Here is a 16,936-nt window from a genome sequence, read left to right as displayed (position 1 = left end):
CGCCTATTTGTTTATTTATTTTTTATTTTTTGAGACGGAGTCTCACTCTTGTTGTGGAGTACAGTGGCACAATCTTGGCTCACTGCAACTTCCACCTCCCAAGTTCAAGAGGTTCTCCTGCCTCAGCCTCCCCAGCAGCTGGGATTACAGGCACCCATCACCATGCCCAGCTAAATTTTGTATTTAGTAGTAGACCACGTTGGCCAGGATGTCTCGAAATCCTGACCTCAAGTGATCCACCTGCCTTGGCCTCCCAAAGTGCTAGGATTACAGGGATGAGCTGCTGCACCCGGACTAGTTATTTATTTATGGTTTATTTTTTTTAAGAGACAGGGCCTTGCTCTGTTACCCACGCTGGAGTGCCGTGGTGCAATCATAGCTCACAGTAACCTGGAACTCCTGGGTTCAAGAGATCCTTTTACCTCAGCCTCCAAAGTAGCTGGGAAACAGGCATGCACCACCATGCCTGGCATTGGTCTTTGTTTTTTTAAAAAGGGCTTCTGTTCCATGTAAAACTTGTAATAAATATTCCATCTGGGTTATGTCATCTTATGTTATGTAACAAATGTTCATCTATGTTATGTCGATTTAATTCTCAGACCCAGCTAGGACCCTAAGAGGACTGAGATGGAGTTTTGCCAACTCTACAGTATGAATACACACACACACACACACACACACGAAAGCAAATGTGGCAAAACATTAACAATCTGGTGAAAGCTATGTTAGTATCTTTTTTTGTCTAATTTTTCATAAAAAGCTGGAGGACCCATAAAGATGTAAGTAGCTTCTAAATTATAGACTATTCAAGTATATAGATTTCTAGCAGTTTTTGCCAACCTCTAAAAAGAAAGTAATAATGGTTATTATTTCAATTTATGCTTCTAATATTTTTTGCAACAGAAACCATTTCATGTTTGTAGTGAAAGTTTCAAATTTCTTTAGGTAAAATTACTCACTAAAAATCACAAATTGGAGTTACCATGATATTATTACTGATCTGCCTATCAGGAATATACAGTCATGCATTGCTTAATGATGGAGATACCTTCCAAGACAAGAAATGCATCATTAGGCAATTTTGTCATGACGCAAACATCCTAAGAGTATACTTACTAAATCTAGAGGGTACTTACACCTAGGCTATATGGTGTAGCCTACTACTCCTAGGCTACAAACCTGTACAGTATGTTACTGTATGAATACTGTAAGCAACTCTAACATGATGGTATTTGTGTATCGAAACGTAGAAAAAGTACACTAGAAATATAGCATAAAAGAGTTTAAAAGGTATACCTGTATAGGGCACTCACCAAGAATGGAGTTTGCAGGACTGGAAATTGCTCTGGGTGAGTGGTGAGTGAATGTGAAGGTCTAACACAGTACTATACTACTACAGACTTCATAAATACTGCACACTTAGGCTACAGTAAATTTACCTGTTGCTCAGGTTGGAGTGCAGTCACACAATCATGGCTTATTTCTGCCTTGAACTCCTGGGCTCACTCAAGCAGCTCTCTTGTCTCAGCCTCCCAGGCAGTTGGGACTATAAGCATGAGCCACTGTACCCAGCACAATTTTTCTTTATATCCTTATTCTATATGCTTTTTTCTATTTTAAAAAATTGTAATTTTTGTTCTACTTTTTAAATATTTTTGTTAAAAACTAAGATACAATCATACATTAGCCTAGGCCTACACAAGGACAGGATCATCGAGATGTCACCGTAGGCAACAGGAATTTTTTATCTCTATTATAATCTTTATGAGACCATGTCACACATGTGGTTCAACACTGACCGAAACATCATTATGCAGGGCATGACTGTGTAGTAAAAATAAGCTGTTAATATGGACAACTAATTTCAGTCTACTGAAATTTCACTTGCGTTCACTGATTTTGAAGATCTTTGAAACAAAAAACCAGTTTCTACTAGTTAAAACACAAAATTAATTATCTTTAGCTTACCCATTTTGTTCTTATGAAATTCTACTTTGCTTCCCCAGGAACTTTAGTAGTTTCCTGAAAATATAACAATATCATATTAAGATTAATGTTGCAAGAGACTAGTTTTCACTCACTGTTATTTAATATGTCTTTGGTGTTAAAAGTTTAAGAACTCTCCCTCCTGGTTACATTACGAGCTCACCATTCCTACACAGCAAAAACACTGCACTTTAACAAAATCAATTGAATAGCAAAATGCTTTGAGAGCTTGATCAGCTGCCACTTTTGAATTGGAAAAAGACTACTTAAAATAGAAACAATCATTATAAATTGATTGGGGGTGGGGTTGTTGAAGAGGTTATAAGTGTGACATGTTAAAAGTAACAGACATGTAAAAATGTTCATTCCATTAAAATACATACACAGAACATAATTATCAAGAAAAAACTGCCATACTGAGGTGTTCTAAGGCAGAGGTCCTTTATTCTTTTTCTGGGTAAAGGACTCTGCTAAAAATCCGAACAAAACTATCGGTCCTGTTGCATAACAAAGAAGTTGGCTGGTTTTTGATCCTCGTTTTGAGATATGGCCTCTAAATCCTTGGAATTTCCCTAGCGATGCAAGTCTCTGCTATTCATCATGGGTCCTGGTAGTTTACGTTAAACAGGTAACTCACAGCGGGCCTTTGGATAGTTTAATAAGAGGACTCAGGACAAATGGTTCCGAGGTGGCTTTTTGATATCTCCATCACCTCCAGTTGGAGGGGTGCTGAAGACTGAGCTCAGTCTTGTTGCTTATGACTCACCAATCATGTCTACAGAATGAAACCCCAAGAAAATCCCTGGACACCAAAGCTCAAGTGAGCTTTTGAGGTTAGCAATGCTCTGTACACCTTGTTATGGTACACATCAATGTGCTGGAAGGATGATGCATATTGACTTAACACAGGGAGGACACAGCAAGTTCTGGATCTTGTACTTAGTACACAGTAGTAGACAATAAGCAAATATTTGCTTGAATGAATGGCATGATATAATAACCAAGGACATTCCAGTAACTTCCATGAGAATAAAAAAGCACAGGGCTGGGTACAGTGGCTCACACCTGTAATCCCAGCACTTTGGGAGGCTGAGGCAGGAGGACTGCTTCAGCCCAGGAGATTGATACCAGCCTGGACAACATATTGAGACCCTATCTCTAAAGTAAATACAGAAATAAATAAATAAGAAAAAAGAGAAGTCTTGCTCTTTAATTAGATAAGCATACATACATATTTTTATGCTTCCATCTGTTCCATATACAGGCTACCTAAGTTTTGAAATTTAACAATAAAGTGGTCAAAAATTTACAATTTTTTGAGAAATTATAAATTTGACAAAATAACAAGATGATTGCTAAAGAAAATGTTTCACTTTCTCAATAATTTGTATTTTAGTAACATACTACAGCATTTATTTAGAGGAGGATCTTATTCATACTGATACTCTTTTTTATGTCATTTATAGGAAAAAAGCATTTCCTAACTATCCAGCTCTAAGAAATTCCTGACAAATTTTATTTCTGGCATTAAGAGAAGGATCAAGAAAATGAACCATAACACTTCAGAGCAGAAAAGGAACTTGCAGGTAACCTCTCTAATGCCTCAGGTTTGAATGTCATCCATGTAGAGAGGCTAAACAATTTGTTTCAGGTAGTGACAGAGCAGGAGCAGAAATCAAATCTTAGTCTAGAACACTTGCTAAGCATGGAGACAGATATTCAAAAGTACCTTTTTTTTTTTTTTTTTTTTTGAGAGTGAGTCTTGCTCTGTTGCCCAGGCTGGAGTGTGTAGCGTGATCTCAGCTCACTGCAACCTCTGCCTCCCAGGTTCAAACGATTCGCCTGCCTCAGCCTCCTGAGTAGCTGGGATTACAGGTGTCTGCCACCATGTCTGGCTAATTTATGTAATTTAGTAAAGACCAGGTTTCGCCATGTTGGCCAGGCTGGTCTCGAACTCCTGACCTCAGGTGATCCACTTGCTTCAGCCTCCCAAAGAACCATTTCCAATGTGAGATAAAGCAGAGAAAACAGGCAGCAGTAACAATGAAATACGATGAACATTTTGCAGGCCTAATAAGTGGTAAACATTGTACTAAATGCCTTATATACATTAAGTAATTAATTAATTAGTTTGTTTGTTTTGTTTTGAGACAGAGTCTTACTCTTTGGCCCAGGCCAGAGTGCAGTGGCGTGATCTTGGCCAATTCTGCCTTCTGGGTTCAAAAGATTCTTGTGCCTCAGCCTCCCGAGTAGCTGAGGCTACAGGTGCATGGGATCATGCCTGGCTAATTTTTGTATTTTCAGTAGAGACAGGATTTCACCATGTTAGCCAGGCTGGTCTCGAGCTCCCGACCTCAAGTGATCCATGCAATTCAGCCTCCCAAAGTGCTGGGAGTACAGGTGTGAGCCACTGTGCCTGGCCTATCTTATTTAAAAACAACTCTTCCACAAGGGAATTACTCTGATTTTAGAGATGAGGAACACTGGAAGAGTCTGCTACTTGCTCAAGGCTTCTACAGCTTAAGTGGCATCATTAGGATTTAAACCTAGGTAGGTTTGCCTTCACAGTCCACATTCCACTCCTTCCATTATTGCCTACTGCCACAGTAAAAAATTCTGGCTCCAGTTAAACTTAATTGCCATAATTCTCAACAGCTACTGATGTTAAATCCTCAAACAGTTCTCTAAAATTTAAAAATAGTACTGTCATTTTATGATATTACACAATTTAAAAATTCACAACAGCCATTATTATTTTCTTTTCATTATACTTTGTCAAGAAAAGAAAAAATGCTAGAAAGATTGAAGTACAAGAATTTCAAGGGCCAACTCTTCTATCTGGAAAATCTCTAGAATAAAACATTGAGGATGTTTATTTAACTAGCAGTAGCTAAGCAACAAGGCAAAGTCACATCTTAGGAGCCCTATGGGCAGCAACAGTTTCTCTAGAGAGTTAATGTAGTAAATCAATTCCATCATTTTATACAACAGAGATTAAGCAGAGGAAGAGGAGACCCACCCTTTCTCCCAACATTGAAAGGGAAAATCAACATTAAGAGTTAAAATTCCTAATTCTTAGGTAGAAGTTAGAAATATTTAAAATATGATTACATTTGGACCTAACCCATAAGTTATCTAAAGAAATCTAAGTTTGAGGAGACAAAAATCTCAGCTTGAACATCTATTGCATGACAGAGCTGAATTCTGGAAGTATGAATTGGGCAGGTAAATGTCAGTCATAAGGGAACCGTTGGATTGAGAATAGTTCTAGGCAGAAGAAAGAACATGAACAATGGCCTGAGACGTCATTATGCTTTTAGGGTGTTACATATAAACATTAATCTCTTCAAGTTTTTCTGTGTATGTGTATGTTTAATAACAAATACTTTACAGATCACTCACAAAAATACACTACAGATTAAAGACTCAAATGTAAGAAATCCACGAACTCTAGAAAAACACCAGAAAAAAAGAATACAACTAGCTTACACAGGTATAAAAATGCTTGATGGGGCTGGGTACAGTGGCTCACGCCTGTAATTCCAGCACTGTGGGAGGCCAAGGTGGGTGGATCACGAGGTCAAGAGATGGAGACCATCCTGGCCAACATGGTGAAAACCCATCTCTACTAAAAATACAAAAATTAGTTGGGTGTGGTGGCGGCAGCCTGTAGTTCCAGCTATTCTGGAGGCGGAGGCTGAGGCTGAGGCAGGAGAATTGCTTGAACCCGGGAGGCAGAGGTTGCAGTACGCCGAGATTGCGCCACTGCACTCCACCCTGGCAACACAGCAAGACTCTATCTCCAAAAAAAAAAAAAAAAGCTTGATGGGCTGGGCATGGTGGTTCATGTTTGTAATCCCAGCACTTTGGAAGGACAAGGCAGGCGGATGACCTGAGGTCGGGAGTTTGAGACCAGCCTGACCAACATGGAGAAACCCCGTCTTCACTAAAAATACAACATTAGCTGGGTGTGGTGGCACAAGCCTGTAAACCCAGCTATCCAGGAGGCTGAGGCAGGAGAATCGCTTGAACCTGGGAGGCCGAGGTTGCGGTGAGCCAAGATCGCGCCATGGCACTCCAGCCTGGGTAACAAGAGTGAAACTCCATCTCAAAAACAAAAACAAAAACAAAAATTAGCTGGGCGTGGGGTGGCGTGCGCCTGTAATCCCAGTTACTCTGGAGGCTGAGGCAGGAGAATTGCTTAAGCAACCTCTCAGGGGCAGAGGTGGCAGTGAGCCGAGATCGCACCACTGTTGTCCAGCCTGGGTGACACAGCAAGACTCTGTCTCGAGAAAAAAAAAAAAAAAAATTATAGGACACAGGCATATCTTATAAAATTAGGATACCTAAAATAGCAGTCTCCCAATTATGTACCCACTACCATAACTGTTAATAATATATGAGAGTGTATGAAACATGTATTCCTGTACAAGATTTCTGGAATTTCGGTTTCTTAGAACAGATACAGTTGTTTGAAGATGTTAATTATTTGATATGTCCTCAAATTTCCTAGCACTAAAGCTACCTGCTCTCTTAGCATTAAGACTCTGAGTTTCTGTTCTGAGCTGCTTGTTCCAGTTTTGTCTTCAGTGGCAGTGGGTCAAAGACGGAAGTTCTCTGTTTTTACTAAGAATTCTATCAGGTCATTAAAGTAAACACACTTCTATCTTGAGGGGAGCTCTCAAAAAAAATTAAAATTAAAACACAAAGTAAAAGCATTGATCTCAATTTCCAATCTGTTTCTGATAGCTAATACTTAGTAACAGCTGCTGTTCTTCCAAATGGTCAAACTTTTAGTAATAAAATGACGACTCATCTAATAATACCCAGTAATCAATGTCATAATATCTCATTAGCAGGGTCTCAATTTCTAGTAACACACCCTCACAAACGCCAGTCCTATGATCTGTCATGTATTGTGGGGCTTAAGGAATTTTGATCAGAAGAAATCTCTGATACTTAAGAACTGTATTTTAGACCAACCACAAATCACCAATCAGAAATATGACACATGGGCCAGGCGTGGCAGCTCTTGCCTGTAATCTTGTCAAGATGGGTGGACCACCTGAGGTCAGGAGCTCGAGACCAGCCTGACCAACATGGTGAAACCCCACCTCCACAAAAAATACAATAATTAGCTGGGCATGGTGGTTCATGTTTGTAATCCCAGCACTTACTTGGGAGGCTGAGGCAGGAGAATGGCTTGAACCCAGGAGGCGGAAGTTGCAGTGAGCCGAGATCGTGCCACTGCACTCCAGTCTGGGCGACAAGAGTGAAACTCCGTCTCAAAAAAAAAAAAAAAAAGAAGTATTACATATGGTAGTGTGGACTGCAACAGGCAATCACAGTAATGTTAAGCGGTCCCTGGATAGTGAATGATGGTTATTTATATTTTGGTGGGCTGCAGTCGTTTCATATCAAATTATAAATGGCAAAAAAACCAAAAGCAAAACAAAAAAACAGACTTCCTGAATCCTTATACTGGAAAAGTGAGTCAAAGTGTATGGCGAGAAAGGACAGTCTCTTCAACAAAGGAAGCTGGAACAATAGCCATATGGATTAGAAGCTCACTGTTAAACCATACACAAAAATCAATTTCAGATGGTTCACAGAATTCAACTTAAAATGCAAAAGGAGGCTACTAAAAGAAAACAAATTATTTTCATACCCTCACTGTAGGCAAAGATTTCTCAGCGGCTAGATGCAGTGGCCACACCTGCAATCGCAGCACTCTGGGAGGGAGATCACTTGAAGTCAGGAATTTGAGACCAGCCAGGCACTCCAGCCTGGGTGACAGAGCGAGACTTTCTCAAAAAACAAAACAAAAATCTCAGAAAAGATGCAAAAAGCACAAATTGTAAATGAAAAACTTGATAAACTGGATTTCTCCAAAACAAAATTTCTGTTCATCAACTACCACAGCTGGACATCATGGCTCACACGTATAATCTCAGCACTTTGGGAGGCCGAGGCAAGCCGAATGTTTGAGCCCAGGAGTTTGAGACCAGCCTGGGCAACATAGTGGTGAAACCCTGTTTCTATAAAAAATAGAAAAATTAGCTGGGCATGGTAGTGCATGCCTGTAGTCCCATGTATTTGGGAGGTTGAGATGGGAGAATCACCCCAGCCCAGGGAAGTTGAGGTTGCAGCAGGCCATGATGGTTCTACTGCATTCCAGCCTGAGCAACAGTAAGACTCTGTCTCAAATACAAACCAAAAAACCCCCTCAAAAACCAAAAAGAAAAATGAAAAAAATGAGAACTCAAGCCACATATTGGAAAAAAATATTCACAACGCATATCTGACAATGGCTTTGCATCCAGAGTAAATTAAAAAATGCCTGTATGTCAATAAAAAAAATCCAATTAAAGTTGGACAGAAGAATTGAATGAACACATTAAAAAGTGCTCAACATTATTACTTATCAGTGAAATGAAACTCAAAACTGCAACAAAATACTACTATACAGCCACCGGTATAGCTAAAATTAAAAAGACCGTCAACATTAAATGCTGGAGAGGATGTAGAGCAAATGAACTCTCATACACTGCTCATGGGGAGTCCATCATAATAGAAGAATGGATAAATAAGCTGTGGTACATTCATACAGAGCAATACTATTCACAAAAAGGGATAATCTACTGATACAACATGGAAGAATATAAAAATATTACACTAAGTGGAAAAGCCAAACAAAAAAGTATACACTGTATTATCCCATTTATATAAAATTATACAACAGGCAAAACAAACCAATGATGATAGCTCAGCAAGTGACTAGAAAGGAACATTCTGGAGTGATAAAAATGTCAAAACTAAATGGTACAATTAGCATTTCACCATATGTAGGTTATATTAAAGCTAGAATTTTAAAAAATGATAGCATTTCTGAAGTTTACTTTACCTTAACTCCAAAGATATCATCATTCTAGGATGGTTTTCTGCCTAATTAAGCTTTCAAAAGTGACACCAGTAATAAAATTAACCCAAATTCTCTAGATATGCAAATACTAACAGAGGAGGAATAAGCGTTGGTCATCCCAGAGAAAGGAAATATGAGACTACAAATCTGCAACAGAAAATCTGTTAAGTGAACAGCTATAAAAGGAAAGTAGCTTTTGATCTGGGTCTCGATGGATGAAGGTTTGTTTTTTTTTTTTTTTTGAGACAGAGTCTCACTCTGTTGCCCAGGCTGGAGTGCAGTGGTGCGATCTCAGCTCACTGCAAGCTGGTAGAGGTATTTTTACCAGGCAAAACAGGAAAGAGAGGGAGATCCAGGCAAAGTGAACAGCATGACCTGAGTCAGACAGCCTGGGGCACATAATGCAACTCAGTGTTGTTGGAAATCAGTTTACAAATTCATTCATTCAATAAATATTTACCAAGGGTTAGTATGCTAGATGCTCGCCTAGGCACTGGGGACAGAGATGAACATAACAAAGATTCCAACCTCATGGGAAGAATGGTGGGGACAGAAAACCAAAACAAAATAATACATACAGCATGGTGAAGAACTAACATTAACAGAGACCTGAAGAAAGCAAGGGAATGAGTCACAGATATCTGAAGGAAGAGCCTTTTATGGAGGGAGAATGGCAAGGAGACCAGTCTGGCCAGAGGAGTGAGTCAAGAAGACAGTGTAGGAAAACAGGAAAAGAGGTGAGAGTTGGGAAGTTGGACTTCATCAAAGAGGCAAACAGCGATACACATAAGGAGCACACACTGAGATACTGACCAAGCCATGGGTTTTTTTTTTTTGAGACAGGTTCTTGCTCTGTCACCCAGGTTGAAGTACAGTGGTGCAATCCCGGCTCACTGCAGCTTCAATCTCCCGAGCTCAAAGGATTCTCCCACCTTAGCCTCCTGAGTAGCCTGCTACCAAGCCTGGCTAAATTTCTTTTTTTTTAAATAGAGGTCTCCTATTTAAAAAAAATAGGAGACCTCTATTTGTTGCCCAGGCTGGTCTCGAACTTCTGAGTTCATGTAAACCTCCTGCCTTGACCTCCCAAGGTGCTGCGATTACAGGTGTGAGCCACCACACCCAGTCCAAGACATGGGTCTTGAATGTCTTAATAGTAAACAACGCTACAGAAGAATGTATTCCTTCTTTGCTACATTACCCTGTTTCATCACTCCTATTTATCCTTTTGCTGCTTTCTATCATTTTTGAAGACTTGATTTCAGCCTTCCATATAATGCAGTGCTTAAAATCAGTCAAACTCCTAGCTATATCACTGTGGGAAAACTAACCTAATCTTTCTGTGCCTAGTTTCCTCAACGGTAAAATGAGGATAATACAGCATCTACCTCACAGAGCTGTTCTGAAGAATAAATGGCTTTACATATACAAGCACTCAGAATACTGCCTAGCACACATTAGAACACTGGCCATAATTCTATTTTTGAACCAGAGGTTCATTCCCATATGTATCGAGGGCCTACCATGTGCCAGGCACTGCTCTACATGCTTGGGAGGAATCTGTGGACAAAATAAATCCAACAACCTCTCCTCCACCCGTATCCTGGAATTTACATTTTTAGTGTGGCGGATGACACACTAAAGGATCAGAAAGTAAATACTGTTTGCTCAGCAGGCTGTAAGGTCTCTGTTACAACTATTCCAACTCTGCCACTGGAGTGCAAAAGCAGCCACAGACAAGATGTAAACGATTGAGTGTGGCTATGACCCAACAAAACTTTATTTATGGGCAAAAAAAAAGGTAAATTTTATATAATTTGCTCTCTCTCTTTTTTTTTTTTTTTAAAAGAGACAGAGTTTCACTATTGTTACCCAGGCTGGAGTGCAGTGGCGCAATCTTGGCTCTCACTGCAACCTCCACCTCCCGGGTTCAAGTGATTCTCCTGCCTCAGCCTCCCGAGTAGCTGGGATTACAGGCAAGCACCACCATGCCTAGCTAATTTTTTGTATTTTTAGTGGAGATGGGATTTCACTATTTGGTCAGGCTGGTCTCAAACTTCTGACCTCAGGTAATCTGCCCACCTTGGCCTCGAGAAGTGCTGGGATTACAGGCATGAGCCACTGCATTCAGCCAATAATTTTCATGTTATAAAATACATATTTACTTCGAATTTTTGTCCAACTATTAAAAAATTTAAAAACCATTCTTAGCATTCTTAGCTTGCGGGTAGTATAAAAGCAGGTAGTGGGTCAGATGTGGCCTGTGGTTCTAACTTGTTGACCCTGTTCTAGCAGGTTCTTAATCTGCAGTCCCTTACTCCTCGAGGTTCATAGATAAGCAGCAGAATCCCAAATCCTTGAACCTGTAAGCACAATTTTGTGCCTATGTGCAGTGCAGGGTAAGCGGAATGAGGAGGTCCACAGCTTTTATCTCTTATCATAAATTAAGAACTAGCCCTGTTGAATGAAAGTCAATGGCTACCTTATATAGACGCGAACCCATCTCCACATCTGAATTTCTACTCTGTTAGGTATTTCTATCTTGAAACTCAGATAAATTAAGTGATAGGACTTCTGTTTCTTCATCTTCCAAATGAGAGAATTGGACTCATTTATGTACAAAAGTCCATTCTGGCTCCACTATATCATGACTAAATCCATCTGAAATTCATCCTTCCCTAACAACCACCTCTAACTCAGCTTCCCATGTTTATTATCCAGAGTCGCTCTCCCACAATACAGAACTTAAGGGCTCCAGAGTACTGCATCTTCTCACTGAGTCTGTCTGCCTCACCCCTGCAAACGACCTAATTATTCTCTCAAATAATATGTACAAACCCCCTTGTTTCAGTTTTAAAATTATGAGCAGATATTCCCAACTTACAATGTGTATGAATCATGGATTCTACATATTATAATTAACAGAACCTTTAGAAAGATTGGCTAAAAATAAACTGAAACCAATCACTTCAGTTGCCTTGTCTCTCCACCTTCAGCGTTCCTGTTTTTGTATAACATACATTTTGTCCACCCTGCTGTTTCAAAATATTGAATAAAAACTGTCCTTCCTACCAAAGGTCAATCTTTCCACTTAAGCAATGATTGCTATCCCCTCACCTAACTAAAGACTCTGCTATGGCCATTATTCCCACCCACACACCAATCTACCATCTACTTCTTAACCTATTCTGATCAGCCTTTTGGCCCACCAGTCCATGTTAGGGGTTCTCATCAAATTTCAATTACTTCACTTAGTCACAGGGTCAATCTTTAATGCTCATTTAGCAGTGTTTTAAACAATTGCCTACTCCCTCCATCATGAAACACTTTTTTCTTAGTACTCCAGATGTCACACACTCCTTCCATTACTTTTCTGCTTCCATTACTGTATGCTCCTCTTCTGACTGGAGTGCTCCCAGTCATCTGCCTTCTCCATTTAACATTCTCTATTTGATGTCCTCCAGACCACAGGTTATCATCTATAAAATATGACTCCCAGTCATCTCCCTAGTTTTTCTCCTGAGTGCCAGTCGTGAATATACAACTTTTCTACTGCACATATTCTCAGGTGCCTATTAATTATCGAACTCAGTTAATTCCCATACAGAACTTCTGATTTATCAATCTCAGAAACTGATACACCCTTCCCAGTCTTCTACATTTCAGTACATGCACTGCTGTTTACCCAGATGCTTGGAAAAATGATTGGTTATTCAAAAAACATTTTTTTTTTTTTTGGTTATTTTATTCCTGGGAGGAAAGCTAAATCCATTTGGTTCCAGCTTCAAATTACATTCCAAATCAGACTACTACTCACTTTCAACTCTACACTTCTAGTTCAAATTACCATATCTCAACTGGACATTTGATTTACTTTCCTGCTTACCACTCTGATCTTGTCTCCCACCACTCTTCCTTCACTATGCTCCAGCTGCTACACTGGCCTTTTTGGTATTCCTCAAAATCAGTCAAGTTCACTCTTACCTCAAGGTCTTTGTATTTGTAATTGCTGTTGTCTCAAAAGCTTTTAAATCCTCATCATTTAGATCTCTAAGTAAAATATCAACTCGTCAAGAGAGCTCTTCCTTCCCTGATGATCTTACCAAAATTAGACACTCCCATCCCAGTCACTCTAACCCTTAACGTTGCTATATATTTTTTTCACATTTATCACTTCTTGAAACTATACTCGCTTACTTACACATATCCTTTCTTTCCTCAAGTTCCTTGACAGCAGGCCTAGAAGAGTGCCTGGCACTTTGTAGATGCTCAATAAATATTTCTTGAGTGAATGTACTATTATTTTCCTAATCGCTGAGGCTTGAAATTCAGGCATTACTGGATGAGCTTTTTCTGCTCTTACTTAATAACAGAACAATAAAGAATTTAGGATAGCAGTTTAGCTGAAATGCATTAACACATAAACGTGACCATAGCCGGCCAGATTTGGTGGCTCACGCCTGTAATTCTGGCACTTTCGGAGGCCAAGGTAGGAAAACCACTTGAGCCACCCAAACAAAAAATAAGCTGGGTGTGGTGGTGGGCACCTATAGTCCCAACTACTAGGGAGGCTGAGGCAGGTGGATAGTTTGAGCCCAGGAGGTTGAGGCTGCAGTGAGCTGTGATCATACTACTGTACTCCAGCCTGGGAGTGCAGAACAGAGTGAGACTCTGACTCAAAAATAAGTATGAGCATAATAGCAAAGACTTCCCTGATTATTTTCCAGTACTAAAAAACTACCAAAAAAAACCAGATAAACATTTTAGAAGATTTAAACAATTAAGTATCACTTTAGAACTTGATGTATAGGACTGACTATAACTTCTGGCTGTGAACTAGTGCCTATTATATTAGGGAATTACCATCTGGTAATGCATATATGCATATTTTTTGAATGATAGTTATTAAATTTCATATTTAAGTAAAAGAGGAATGGTCATTTAAAATTAAACAGGGACCTCAAATCATCATTGGCAAGAAACAATAAATAAATACCCATTATAGTACGTACCACAGCTGTTTCCTTGCCATTGTATGTCCAGAATGAATAAATCCACATGTAATCTGCTACGTTTCAACAACATGATTATAATGTAAATGAGATCAGAGATATGTCATTTTAGGTCAATGAACAGAAAAGGAAACAACTTTCGGGGATCAAAAAGCAAATATGGAGCCGAGCGCGGTGGCTCACGCCTGTAATCCTAGCTCTTTGGGAGGCGGAGGCGGGCGGATCACCTGAGGTCAGGAGTTCGAGTCCAGCCTGACCAACATGGTGAAACCCCGTCTCTACTAAAAAACAAAACAAAACAAAACAACAACAACAAAAAAACAAAATTAGCTGGGAGTGGTGGTGCGCGCCTGTAGTCCCAGCTGCTCCATAGGCTGAGGCAGGACAATAACCTGAACCCCGGAGACGGAGGCTACCGTGAGCCGAGATCACGCCACTGCACTCCAGCCTCAGGACAGAGCAAGACTCCGTCTCAAGAAAAAAAAAAAAAAAAAAAAAGCAAAGAAAAAGAAAAAAGAAAAAAGAAAAAAAAAAAAGCCAAGACGGCAGTTAAAAAGTGAGGTTTCAAGACACTAAAGAATTTCAAGGCCAGGCGCAGTGGCTTACGCCTGTAATCCCAACACTTCGGGAGGCCGACAGGGGGCGGATTACTTGAGGTCAGGAGTTCGAGACTAGCCTGGCCAACCCAACATGTCGAAACCCCGTCTCTACTAATAATAGAAAGATTAGTCAGGCGTAGTGGCATGCGTCTTGGTCCCAGCTACTTGGGAGGCTGAGGCAGGAGAATCACTTGAACTTGGGAGGCAGAGGTGGCAGCAAGCCGAAATCGCACCACTGCACTCTAGCCTGGGCAACAAGAGCAAAAGTCTGTCCCCCCCGGCCCTCTAAAAAAGAATTTCGGTTTTCTACACTAAAAGCAATGTGGAGTACAAATGCTCACTCTAAAATGGCACAAACTCTACAGTTATATGTTACTAAACAGATTTCAGTTCCTTAAGAGAAACTCACTGGGCACAGTATTTCACACTAGATACCTCCTTTCAGACAAGACTGGACGGGCAATAGATGCACGAAACCCCCAACTCATGAAGTCGAGCATAGATCATCCAACGAGTTACCCAGAAGGTAAACTTCTCGGGTACTGCTGCTGGAAGAAGCGAGAGACCTCTCCTTGGGCTAGGGACTGGCTTCAAGAAAATAACGAATCTGAGCGGACACGAGGAAAGCAGAAAAAAAAAGCGACAGGGCTACCATGCTCCTAACTCCACCCTCCCGCGCTCAGCCCGGAGAAGGCCCAGTCTCGCTGGCTGCTGCCCCTCCTTCCACCTCTTTCCAAACCCACCGAGCGGCGCCAGAAAAGGTCCCGCCGCCATCCCCTCCCCCAAACCAGGGGCTGGGAAGGCCCAGGGAGGTTAACAGCTTCCGTTCCTTCCCCGCCCAGAAGGGAAGGGGTGGGAAGTGGGATTGCGAGCTCGTCCCCTCTCGGCCTCCCTCGCCCTCCACCCTTACCCGGAGCTCCGTTTCCGCCCCAGCCCGAGACTCAATCGTCAGCCCCGCAGCCACCGCAGCCGGGTCCCCGCGTACTGCCACAGCCCCTATCCCAGGGCCGCCCCCCCCGCCCCCAGCTGCCTGCTTCTGTGGGTTCCGGGGCAGTCGAAAGAATTACTTCCGCTGGGTCACAGCAGCTTTCTGCGACGCGCGGGAGATCCGTACCTGGTGAGGCGAGGACGCAGAGGGCGTCGCTCACTTCCGTCTGGAGGTAGTGCGTAGCGCCCTACTCTCTTCCCCTATAGTAGGCCAGCCTATGAACGACACCGGCAAATTTCGACCAATCCGAGTCTAGCTCTTCTGGATTCCCAGCATGCAGCGCAGACCCTGATCCAATTACTGTAAAGACGCGTCCTTAGAGAGGCTCTCGGGAGTCCGAGACAGCACTGCATTCTGGGATTTGTAGTTTCTCTGGTGGATACCGTCGGCCTTGGGACCGAGGCAGCCCTGCATCCTGGGACTTGTAGTTTCTCGCACTGTGTGTGAAGATTTTGGTGGTTTTAGAGACTGTCTCTGCCTCTCATTTAGGGGTACGCCTGGAGGTGGGAGACTGCTGAGGAAAGATTGAAACGTGGGAGGGCGGTTTCTTTGCTAACGAGATCGTGCTCTTTATGAAGCAGCATCTGTCCCTCGTGAAAAGTTGCTGTGCGTGCAGAAGAGCCAGCACAGCAACGACTAGCGCAATCGGCTGGCCTCATTTCCTCTCTTCCCGGTAGAATTCAATGCTAACTGAAAACTAACTAACCCCCCTCCCCCCGCACTACACCCCCGAGGGTCCTGCCTCTGACTCTGGGTTAGCTCAGCTATTCTGGATCCTGAGCTCACGCACAGAAAATCCAGGCGCCTGCCAATACCGTTACTCAGTTTTGGGGACCTTCTTTCTCATTCCACGCCCCCCTTCCCACCCCCAGCGTTTCCTGTGGTAAGATATACAGGCACCTTTCCAGGAAGGCTGAAACAGCTAAATAAAGTTCACCTTCTACTGTTTTCCAGGAGTGTGGCATGAAGAGAATGTATGTAGGGCCAAGACAACATTGCAAGTTGCTCAACGAAGCACTCTGTATGCTCAAAAAATAGATAACAGGCTATCCGGAGTTTGTTGAACTCAGGACTTGACAGAAAGGCCTTTTTTTTTTTTTTTTTAATTTGGTTGATTTGGTAGATAAAAGCATTGGCTTTTTATAATTAATTGCAATAATCAAGGTTGTCTTGGATAAATTTTTCAAAGCCTTTGCAGAAATCAGAACAAAGATTTTTTGATAGTAATGGTAGCTCGAAGTAGAGTTTGGTGGGGAGGACAGGCATGGAGATGCAGATGAGGAGGCTAGGATGTAGGCCCCTTTTCTTTTTTCTTTCCTTCTTTTTTATTGAGAGGGTGTCTCGCTCTGTCTCCCAGGCTGGAGTGCAGTGGCGCAATCTCGGCTCGCCGCGGCCTCCACCTCCCAGGCCCAAGCAATTCTTGTGCCTCTCA

The 16,936-nt window shown here is 41.6% G+C and overlaps 1 protein-coding gene across 8 annotated transcripts in view; it reads right to left on the bottom strand.

The window, feature by feature from the left end:
- The window catches only part of TCEB1 (transcription elongation factor B (SIII), polypeptide 1 (15kDa, elongin C)), a 26,854-nt gene extending 11,181 nt beyond the window's left edge, over positions 1-15,673 (bottom strand). Inside the window, exons 1-3 of one of the 8 annotated variants that reach the window (XM_011981989.1) lie at positions 15,458-15,525; positions 7,655-7,790; positions 1,969-2,022 (exon numbers count right to left, since the gene is read on the bottom strand). In XM_011981989.1, the coding sequence (XP_011837379.1) occupies positions 1,969-1,972 (4 nt within the window). In that variant the 5' untranslated portion in view covers positions 1,973-2,022; positions 7,655-7,790; positions 15,458-15,525. Of the gene's footprint in view, positions 1-1,968; positions 2,023-7,654; positions 7,791-8,890; positions 9,002-13,917; positions 13,974-15,259; positions 15,299-15,426; positions 15,526-15,630 lie in introns of those variants that run through there. The other 7 variants (XM_011981990.1, XM_011981988.1, XM_011981991.1 and 4 more) reach the window with 7 other exon arrangements.
- Positions 15,674-16,936: the final 1,263 nt, after the last annotated feature.

Source organism: Mandrillus leucophaeus, unplaced genomic scaffold (assembly GCF_000951045.1).
Source record: "Mandrillus leucophaeus isolate KB7577 unplaced genomic scaffold, Mleu.le_1.0 Scaffold233, whole genome shotgun sequence".
Taxonomy (NCBI): Eukaryota; Metazoa; Chordata; class Mammalia; order Primates; family Cercopithecidae; genus Mandrillus; species Mandrillus leucophaeus.
The sequence above is the reverse complement of the archived record's forward strand: the minus strand, read 5'-3'. Positions and strand labels throughout refer to the sequence as shown.